Source organism: Lampris incognitus, chromosome 19 (assembly GCF_029633865.1).
Source record: "Lampris incognitus isolate fLamInc1 chromosome 19, fLamInc1.hap2, whole genome shotgun sequence".
NCBI classification, from domain to species: domain Eukaryota; kingdom Metazoa; phylum Chordata; class Actinopteri; order Lampriformes; family Lampridae; genus Lampris; species Lampris incognitus.
The window spans coordinates 39977854-39989218 of NC_079229.1; the positions used below are offsets into that span (position 1 = coordinate 39977854).

Genomic DNA, 11365 nt, shown 5'->3' on the forward strand with positions numbered 1-11365 from the left:
GCAACCAGCTGGACCTTATCTTTACCAGACACTGCCCTATTTCCAATCTCTCTGTTACTCCCCTCCAGCTCTCTAACCACTATTTCATGGCCTACTTTCTCTCCCTCTCTTCACCCCCCTCAACCCCTTCCCCTACCCACATGGTTTCCACCCGTAGACACCTCCGCTCTCTCTCCGCCACTGATCTTTCTTCCTCTGTTACCTCTATCCTCCCTACACCCGAATCTTTCTCTCTCCTACCCCCTGACAGTGCTACTGATCTTCTTCTCTCTACTCTCTCCTCTTCTCTGGACAATCTCTGTTCCCTCACCTCCAGGCCTCCACGCCCAACTCCACCTGCCCCTTGGCTGTCCGACTCAGTACGTATTTACAAACGGAGCCTGAGAGTGGCAGAGCGCAAATGGAGAAAAGGTTAACTCCCAGAGGACCTTCTCAACTTCCAATCTCTTCTTTCGACTTTCTCCTCCTCCCTTTCTGCTGCTAAGGCTGCCTTCTATAGCTCTAAAATCCAGTCCTCTGCCTCTAATCAGAAGAAATTCTTTGAAACCTTCTCTACACTTCTTCAACCTCCACTTCCTCCCTTCTTCCTGATGACTTCGCTAACTTCTTTGACAAGAAGGTAAACGACATCAGATCCTCCTTTTCTCACCACCCGGTTAGTGCTGCTTGCACTATCCCACCCTATGCACTCTCCCTCACCTCTCCACGTCCCACCATATCCCACCTCGCTCCCCTCTCCCCCGACGAGGTTCTAAACCTCATCACATCGAGTTGCCCCACCACATGCTCCCTTGACCCGGTCCTCTCCCCTCTTCTTCAGTTCATAGCACCTGAACTCCTTCCCTATCTAACCCACCTCATCAACACCTCCCTCCAGACAGGATGCTTTCCATCTGCCTTCAAGACTGCTGGAGTCACCCCCCTTCTCAAGAAACCATCACCTAACCCCTCTGACGTAAAACAACTAGCCAGGTTTCCCTTCTCCCCTTTCTATCCAAAACTTTCGAACGTGCTGTCTTTAACCAACTTCCTTTCTACCTCCACCAGAACAACCTCCTGGACCCCAAACAGTCTGGGTTCAGGGTGGGTCACTTGACAGAGATGGCCCTCCTTGCAGTGACAGAATCGCTGCACTCTGCGAGAGCAAACTCTCTCTCTTTTGTCCTGATACTCCTGGACCTGTCAGCTGGGTTCGACACAGTGAACCACCAGATCCTTCTCTCTACCCTCAAGGGGCTGGGTGTCACAGGCTCTGCACTCTCAATGTTTGCAACCTACCTGACGGGTCACTCCTACCAGGTGACATGGAGGGGATCTGTGTCGGCGCCTCGCAGACTCATTACAGGCGTTCCACAGGGTTCGGTTCTGGGTCCTCTCCCTTTCTCCCTGTACACGACATCCCTGGGTTCTGTTATTCGCTCTCATGACTTCTCTTACCATTGTTATGCCAATGACACCCAGCTGATCTTGTCCTTTCCTCCCTCTGACACACAAGTAGAGACACGCATTGCTGCGTGCTCGGCTGACATCTCGGAGTGGATGGCAACACACCACCTGAAGTTCAATCTGGACAAGACAGAGCTGATGTTCCTCCCAGGGAAAGATTGCCCACACCGGGACCTGGCCATCACCATTGACAACACCGTGGTGACGCCAAATCGGACTGTGATGAATCTGGGTGTGATCCTGGACAACCAACTGTCGTTTGCTGAAAACGTTGCATCAGTTGCTCGCTCCTGCAGATTTCTCCTCTATAACATCAGGAGGATTCACCCATTCCTCACCGACGAGACGGCACAGGTGCTCGTCCAGGCTCTGGTCATCTCCCGGCTGGACTACGGCAACTCACTCCTTGCTGGTGCCCCGGCGTCGGCCATCAGACCTCTGGAGCTTGTTCAGAAAGCTGCAGCTCGTCTGGTGTTCAACCGTCCTAAGTTCTCCCACACAAGTCCCCTTCTCATGTCCCTACACTGGCGCCCAGTAGCTGCTCGCATCCAGTTTAAGACTCTGGTGCTAGCCTACAGGGCAGTGAAAGGAACAGCTCCTTCCTATCTCCAGGCCATGGTCAAGCCCTACACCCCCGCCCGACCACTTCGCTATGCTGCCTTTGGACGCCTGGTTGCCCCGTCGCTCAGAGGCCCCCGCTGCCGATCGACCCGGTCCCGGGTCTGTTCTGTCCTGGCCCCACAGTGGTGGAATGAACTCCCCACTGATGTCAGGACAGCGGAGTCGCTGCCCGTCTTTCGGCACAGGTTGAAAACTCACCTCTTTAAGAACTACTACCCTGTTACTTGTTCTTAGCATTTATTGTATTCACTCATTTAAAAAAAATCTCTTTCTTGCACTTTTACTTTAGCACTGGTTTTGCTCTTAGATGCTTGTTTAGATGCACTTATGACCTCTGATGACTAGTAGTTCTCCTGACTTCCTACGTTAAATGACGCACTTATTGTAAGTCGCTTTGGATAAAAGCGTCGGCTAAATGACTGTAATGTAATGCAATGTAACTGAAGATGTGAGTCACACATGCGCACAGTTGACTAAGACCGGGCAGCAGGACAGCAGCGTAGGTCCAAAGAGCTAGTGGATAAATGGAGAGAAGGAGCCGTGACAGCGAAAACAAAGGTCTTTTTTCAACCAAGAGAGGTTCTTCATCATACAGCCATAACTATACTTGAAACATTTTAGCCTGATGCAGGGTTGGCGCTATGGCGGGGGGCAATCGCGGGCCACGCCCCCCTAACAGCCTTATTGTGCCCCCCAAGTCATGTCTGTGTTGTATTAATTATTTTTATTATATTAAAGTCTGACGTTTTCTTTTATAAATAGGCTATTATTAAACTAAATGGGAAAAAAATAATATTAAAAGAAGTGTGTGTGTGTGTGAGAGTGATTGCTGATTGGTGTGTTTGTTATTACGTAATTGCGTCACAGTTCAGTTGATGGGTCGTCAGTGCGCGAGTGAGAGCAGAAAACAGCACAGAGGTTGAGGGACGGTAAAACTCAAGGAGACACTGAAATGGACATAAGAAATTGGTTGCATGGTGGGGCACCTTCTTCATGGCCTCCTCCAACAACATCTAACGTTGGAGAAACGAATCCAAATCCCAACACCTCTGAAGAGCTTTCGGCAGTAGCCAAGAAGCCGGTGCCTGTGTTCAGGCCGGTAATGTTAACAGCGACAGGCTAACAGAAGCTAGCGTGCTTAGCAATCCACAACCCATACCCTTAGACGATCTCGAGACCCAACAGCCCAAACAAACTGCTGCGCAGTTATACCCTGCCAGCGTTTCTAGCGGCAGAGAACGCTCGTTTGCAGCCACTTGGCTTCAAACCAGAGGCTGGCTGCAGTACAGCGCAAAGGCTGGTGCAGCGTTCTGGTTTTGCTGTCGGAATTTTAGCACGAGCACCACCAGCAACTGGATGTTTTTGTGAGCGTTGGATACAGTGACCGGAAAAACGCCACGGAGAGAGACAGGGGACTTCATAAACATGAAAGGTCAAAGGAACATCTCTCTAGCTACACCATGTGGAAGGAGCAACCGAGACGTGTCAATACTGGAAAGGAGACTTTGACACTTATCAACACAGACCAGCTATGAAGGAACAGGTACTATGTTTCCTCTCTCGTGGATGTTGCACCAGTTGCCTTTACAAGGGAAGCTAGCTGCTTTTGGTGACGTGTCTGAGGGGGGGAAGTGGTCTTTTCATGTCCTTATTGGACTACACAATTAAAAAGGATTCGGAATTGGTTGACATAGTGAAAAGGATCCCTTGAAACGCCCCATACACATGCAGAATGAACATATAAATACGCTTAGCAGTGTGGTGACTCAGGCTGTAGTGGAGGAAGTAGGCGACTCACATTACACACTGAAAGTGGACGGAACACGCGACCCCACGGGGTCAGGATGCGAAAATATAACTGTTGTCATTTGCTTTGTAAACCAGTCATTTGAAGCGACAGAGTGCCTGGTAACCATAGCGACTGCTGGCGCAGGTGATACACAGACATTGACAGACGGTCTTAGCTGAGCTAAACAATGTTGGTTTGGACTCATCAAAGATTCTCAGCCAGGTGTAAGATGAGGTTTCATTAATGTCAGGGAAGCACGGTGGCATGAAGAAGTTACTGCAACAGAAACTGGATCGTGAAGTACCTTATGTACACTGTCTGAACCATCAGCTACATTTGGTCGTAGTACATGCGATGTCAGCCGAGGCAGCTGTAGTGGACTTTTTTTAATATCTGTCGCTCGTTGTACAAATTCTGCAAGAAGCCCACTATTGCTGTGCACTACAAGGGTGAGCATCTTAAACGCCTTCTAGAACAGAGGTGGACCGGGCACCTTGTCACCGTGGCTGTAATTCTAAATTACTTTGACGACATCACCTCTCTTCTGACTGAGATCGACGCTGTGCGGGCTCATGGCGCAGAGCTACGAATGGAAGCAGTAGGCCCGCTGCAAGAGATGACTGTGCCCAGCTTTCCATTCATTGCAAACGTAGTGCACAGAGTGCTTGCCCTGCTTGACCCGCCAAATAAGGGACAGGGCCACGGCTGTCAGTGCAGCGCTGAGACAAACAGAAACCCCCAAACGGAAATGCACAACAAACACGAATATGGATGGGTATGTGATTGAGGGAACTACAGGACAGAGGAAGGATGACGGCAAAACAGAACTCAAGAGACTGTACTACAGCATTGTCGATTCTGTTGTTGGAGAAATGGATCAGAGATTTAGTGAGCGCAACACTCAACTGGCTAGGGCACGTGCTGCACTTGATCCAAACTGGTACATTTCTAGATGCTACAGAGGTGAAGCATATCATGGACTTGTCACGATCGCCTATAATTGAGGCAGAGTATGACGTTGCTAAACAGTCTTTCAGGATGCAAAAAGAATCACAGCCAACCAAGGAGGGAATTTGGATCACAAAGTACATTCTGTCACAGTATCACACATCTCTTGTTGTGGCAATGCCCAGTGCACTGACTGCTTTGAAGCATGCATTGACTTTCGCGCCTCCACAGCAATGTGCGAGAACTCATTCTCAACTCTACGCAACGTTTTTCAGACCTCAGACGCACAATGCTCCACAAACGAAAGGCCCAGTTGGTTCAGCTGGCGTTTGAGAAAGACCTTACTCGACAATGTACAGCTGAGTGGAAGGACACCGTCTTGAGGAGGTTCAGTGCCAACACTCGCCGCCTTCAACTCTTCTGATGGTAAGTCATATGTTTAATTTACATATGCCAGCCTTGGCTCTTTTAACAATATGCTGAATATGCTGTACTCATACTGGAGTTATTATTTGTATAATGTACAGGCCTGATCATTTGCACTTTTGCCTAATTTGTGTAGTGCTTGAGATTCCATGTGACATATCTACGCAATGCTGAGAGAGAGAGAGAGAGAGAGAGAGAGAGAGAGAGGGAGAGAGAGAGGGCGAGAGCGAGAGCGAGAGGGAGGGAGGGAGAGAGAGCATGTTTTGTTTTGAGATCAGGGTGGGCGTGTTTGTGTGGGCGCTACTGGAAACCTGGCTGCATCATATATTTAATATGTACTGATGACAGTGGGGACAGTTGTACTGTACCTGCTTCATTATTCGTAGGCTTGTGACTTGTGGTTTAGCCGATGCTGTGACGTGCACGGTGCTGCACTGTACAGTAGGCTACTCAGTGTGTGTTGATACCCTGGTACCTGCTCATAGCACTTATTGTATTCACTCATTAAAAAAATCTCTCTCGTGCTTTTACTTCAGCACTAGTTTTGCTCTTAGACGCTTGATTAGATGCACTTATGACCACTGATGACTAGTAGTTCTCCTGATCTCCTACGTTAAATGATGCTCTTATTGTAAGTCGCTTTGGATAAAAGCATCGGCTAAATGACTGTAATGTCATGTCATGTCATGTCATGTGTGGTTTCGCCGATGCATGTGTGTGTGAGTGAGAGAGAGAGAGACTGTCTTATGTGCGCACTCATGTTTTGAGATTGGAGGTGTGTTTTGTGAAAAAAGGTTTTCTGAAGCCTATCTTTTGTGTCACCGTCACTTGAATGGGGATGTATGCCCCCTGCTGTGAGCATGTGCCCTCCCATTAGGTTGGTTCTGACGCCAACTCTGGCCTGATAGGTCCAGTAGTTTGCGAGATTAGCCACGGACAGACACACCCATACACAAACACACACACACACGGGACCAAACACACAAGCCCTTCCTTGACTATGTTTTCCATATGGACAGACCAGAGCACAGAAATGCATTGCCCATGGTTCCGTTTGGTGTTAGCTGTGGTGTCATGATTTAGTTTAGGGCCACTCAGTTCCTGAGAGGAAAGTGTTTCAGGGAGACCACAGGTCTTCTGAACCCAGCTCCCCAGCATCAACACAACACACTAGAGTCATGCCGGAAGTGATCCTACACACTGATCATACTGATCATGTGACGTCACTTTGAAAGTATTCTGTTGTTTCCTTCTGTTGACCAGTGTGTGTTGGTCTGTTGCCTCTGACAGACCTACATACCCTGCCTGTGAGTTTTTGAGTCGTGTCTATAGACTGGCTGGGCTGCAAGTGGATCACCCTTTTTGGGATCAACAGGTGTCTGAACTGAACTGAACTGAACGTCATGTCGTTGATCATGTGACCTACCACAACCGCTTCCTTTACATTCTTCCTGATGTCCTGAATCTTCTGCTGCTTCTCTCTGGAAAATACACAAACACTGAATTTCATAACCCAATCTTCTAAATCTGTATAAACATATCACATCAGCCATGACAGTTAGCCCTGTATCTGTTGAGGATCTGTAGCAGAATGAGGACTGAAGGTCAGGAGTGGGTCCACCCGAGTGTGTTAAAATAGCATCTCAACATTTGCGTACCCTGGTATACAGGCTGAATGCTGTTCAGCATCAACATGGCACTGTAAGCATGAGCAGCAGGATGCAATACACACTGGATGGAACCAGCAGGTACATGACGCTACATATTTCTTACTGGTAACACAACATGAAAATTAGCAAGGTCATTTAAAAAGGATTTGTACTTCTAGTTCATTTATTTAAAAAGCACTTGGGAAACTGATGTATGGCTACTGTTTACTTTTCTGACTTTGATCACTTAAAAAGTTGGTCATTTGCATTAATCAATTGTGTCATGTTGATTCCCTTCAAGTGACATTACAGCTTTAAATGTAATATTTCATAAATATTCCCGACATCGTAGTTCTTCTCGGCGGGGAAGAACCGGGTCTGTCCCCTCTCAACGACGAAGCCCAGGTAGTCAATGGAAGGGAAATGGAACCGGCACTTCTCTGCCTTGACGAAGAGCCGGTTCCGAAGGAGACGTTCGAGTACCCGGCGGACATGCTGGACATGTTCTTCGAGGGTCCTGGAGAAGATGAGGATGTCATCGAGGTAGACCACAACAAACTCGTCGAGCATGTCACGGCAAATGTCATTCACGAGAGCCTGGAATACCGCCGGGGCGTTGGTGAGGCCGAACGGCATGACCAGGTACTCATAATGACCCCGGGTCATCTTAAAGGCTGTCTTCCGCTCGTCCCCCTTCCGGATCCGGACCAGATGATAGGCACACCTGAGGTCCAGCTTAGTGAAGACAGTAGCCTGGGTGAGGGGCTCAAGGGTGGAACTCATGAGGGGAAGGGGGTACTTGTTCTTGATGGTTATCTCATTGAGTTGGCGATAGTCAATGCAGGGTCGGAGGCCCAATGCTGGATACTGCTCAGCCGAGCACCGGGGTCCTGGCCACAGACTGGATGGTGGAAAACCTTCCGTAGTTGCGCCACAAAGTCCCCGTAGGTGAGGCAGAAACTGGCCCTCATGGACCAGGAAGCAGTGGCCCACTGAGCTGCTCGGCCTGTGAGCAGGTTGGTCACGTAAGCGACACGGGCAGCATCAGACGTGAACATGCTGGGTTGGTGCCGGAAGACCAGCTCACACTGCATGATGAACGTGGCACAGGTCTCAAAGTTGCCATCAAATGGTCGTGGACTGGAGAGGCAGGGCTCCCGGGGAACTGGGTTGAGCCCCATAGGGTTAACTGGGGCAGCGGGCCCAGGGGGCGGGTTACCCACGACTCCAGGGGCAGGCTGGCCCGGTGGCTGGGTGGTGAGAGCCGCCGTGATGGTCTGCAACTGCCGCAGGATCTCTGCTTGTTGGCTCGCCAACGCCGCCTGCTGGTTCGTTAGCTTACCCACAGAGGCCTGGAGGGGCCGGACCTGAGTCTGAAGATCCCTCACCGCAACAGAGGCCGCCTCTAGCTGCTGGGTGTGGAAGTTGTTCAGTTGGATCTGTCCGATGAGAGCTGCTTGGACCAGACTGGTCGGTACGCTCTCTGTGCCGGCTGGGGTCGTCATGGTCAGTCTGTACTGTTAGAGTTTGTGGAAGACCCCAAGCGCACGACACCAGGCAGAGATGGGATTAGCCAAAACGGGCGTACTTTATTACTTGCTCATACAACAGTCAACACAGGAGGGCAATGAGCGACAAAGAAACAAAGTCTACGAAAAAACTCACGGGTAAATCCAAACTGGGAACACGGCAGGATACCTCCACAGGGAAACTTCACAAGGGAAACAGGAAACCAAGGGCTGAGATAAATTCGGAGAGAAATGCACCGGGAGGGAAGAGTAGCCACTCCTGCGAGGAAGTTACGGCACGAACTGACAACGGGCGCTGGGAGACCAGCAAACTTAAGCCCAGCCCTGACGACTAAGCCCGGCCCTGACGAGCTGATTGGCTGCCGGCGTGGGGTGGGCGGGCCACGGCGCGGGGTGGGCGAGCCGTAACAATATTATTATTATATTATTATCAATATAGTATTATGTTACATTATTATTATATTATATTATATTATTATTATTATTATAATTGTTATATTATTGTTGTGGTTGTGTCCTCGCTAAACGTTGTCCTCATGAACGTGTACTCGGCTGTACAGACAGCTAAACACTCCTAATCAAGCTCCAAGGAACAGAAGGATGTGTTGAATTTGGCAGTTTAATCAGGATAAGTGTGAAACTGTGGACAAAGAATGAAGCTGTGCAAATGAAAATCTTACGCTACTGTACTGACCAACAAAGAACAAATACTGATGCATACTTTTTACTTTTATAGCAATAAAAAATGCAACTTCCACATGATGACATGTATTCATGGGTTTTAGTCACGTGGTTTTTTGTTGCTATGACCGCCATCTTGAGGACCGCGGTCCCCGGGAAGTTTGAAAGACTGTCCAGAATCGCTCACTTAACCACGGAGGAGAAGCAGCGTCATCTGCAAAAAAATCGAGTTTTTAGAATTGGATCTTTGTCTTCTATCCAAAGACCAGTTAACCCCACTTCAGTCTGCTATAGAGCTTCCTAATTTCACGTTTCACGGCGTTTACGTGTACCTCGTCCACAATCCCTCGCCATACTCAGGCGAAGCCCTGAAAGTCTTCAGAAGCACTGAAGCCTACCGCTACGTCACCGCAGGATGGGTGAAGGACGTCAAAATGAATCATGTAAAACCGAAAAGACTGCTCGTCTTTACAGGAAGGGTAAGTGACAGTCTGTTGATAAATGTCATATTAGCATCAGTGCACAGGACACATCTATGAAGCTAGCTAGCCTTGCAACACGACTGTCTTGTTACAAGGCTATGAAGCTAACGCGGTAGCCAGCTAGCTAACGTTAACGTTAGCTACTTACCCGAAACAAAGTGCTCACTCCATAGCCAGGAGTGTTGTGTGGGAACCCAGTGGTCCATTTTGATCGCTGCGATCCATTTATTTCGACGATCATGGTTTTTAGGGATTCTTTAAAATTGTAATCCATTTGTTTGTGACGTTTTGTGGTCACAACCCACAGCACAACAGATCGAAGGCATCTTGGCATCCGTTGGTCCTCAAGTTGGCGGTATGACGCACCACTCAAATGACGTGAAACCCATGAATAAGCTATGAAGGAAAGGATTGCGTTGTATTGTACCTGGCAGTAACATGCGGCCGTCTCTGGCAAGATCTCGAGAGGAAGTGGAGCACTTCCTGTTTCCGGGGTTAACAAAACGAACTACTCAAAACAACCACCAGGGGGTAGCAAATACAATAAAAACAAATCTGGTTCGAACACAATTATTATTATTATTATTATTATGATATATATTATTACTATATTTTACATTATATTATCATACTATATATTATTATATTAGATATTATTATATTATATTATTGTATTATCCATCTGTCCATTTTCCAAACCGCTTATCCTGCTGTCAGGGTCACGGGGACACTGGAGCCTATCCCAGCAGTCACTGGGCGGCATATTATATATCATCACTATATTATATATCATTATTATATTATATATAATGTATGATCACTATGTTAGATATTATTATTATATTAGATATTATTGCTATATTATATATCATTATATTATTATTATTATATTAGCTATTATTATATCACCACCAAACCCCCCCATCACTGACTGAGTGGCAAAGTACAAGCTGAAAGTATAAAATACGGTCTCCGAGTAGTTAAATTAATTAGTTTAGTTTATCTAGTTAATTACTTTAGTTTATCTAGTTAAAATCAAAATGGGTGATATCTAGTTTTCATTCTAACCAGTAAAGCAAAGCAGAATGCACTGGAAATTCAGTGCATTCGTGTGTGTGTGTGTGTGTGTGTGTGTGTGTGTGTGTGTGTGTGTAAACTCACTCTGTGTTGAAGCCATCCACATGTAGAATCCTCATTTGCTTTACGATAGTGCTTTTCCCAGACTCTCCTGCACCTACACACACACACACACACACACACACACACACACACACACACACACACACACACACACACACACACAGTTCTCTCCCACATCAGTAGAAGCAGGACAAATATCAACTTGACCTGTGTGTTTCTCTACCTGTATCTCTGTCCATCATTGAGTAACATGGACATACAGACAGACAGGTGTCTTACCCAGCAGCAGCAGTCTGTGTGTTGCTTTGTAAGCCTGTCTTTCTTTCTGAAGTTGTTTTTCAATCTTTTTGTTGGCTTCTCTCTGAGCTTTCTCATCCAGCCGCTGGTCTTCCGTCTTGCTGCCGCCCAGACAGCCCATCGCTCCGGCACCTCTGAAGTCCCTTACAGTTCCACGGTGGCCGTTACAATATGACGTTACAGTTCGTCGGTGGCCGTTACAATATGACGTTACAGTTGAAGAGATGATCGCTCTGTCTATGGTACGGAGCCCTACAGGTCAGAACATGTCTGTGGAGCAGGTAAACAGTCTGCTTCAGTTCAGTCGAACCCGCGGTTCATTCCGTCTGTTGGCTGCATTCAGTCTCTAAAGCACCA

The 11365-nt window shown here is 47.8% G+C and overlaps 1 protein-coding gene across 2 annotated transcripts in view; it reads right to left on the minus strand.

The window, feature by feature from the left end:
• LOC130129813 (guanine nucleotide-binding protein G(olf) subunit alpha-like) overlaps positions 1-11129 on the minus strand; it is a 53950-nt gene extending 42821 nt beyond the window's left edge. Inside the window, exons 1-4 of one of the 2 annotated variants that reach the window (XM_056299470.1) lie at positions 10991-11129; positions 10733-10805; positions 10077-10079; positions 6657-6711 (exon numbers count right to left, since the gene is read on the minus strand). In XM_056299470.1, coding sequence (XP_056155445.1) covers positions 6657-6711; positions 10077-10079; positions 10733-10805; positions 10991-11129 — 270 coding nt within the window. The remainder of the gene's footprint in view (positions 1-6656; positions 6712-10076; positions 10080-10732; positions 10806-10990) is intronic. The other variant, XM_056299471.1, reaches the window with a different exon arrangement.
• Positions 11130-11365: the final 236 nt, after the last annotated feature.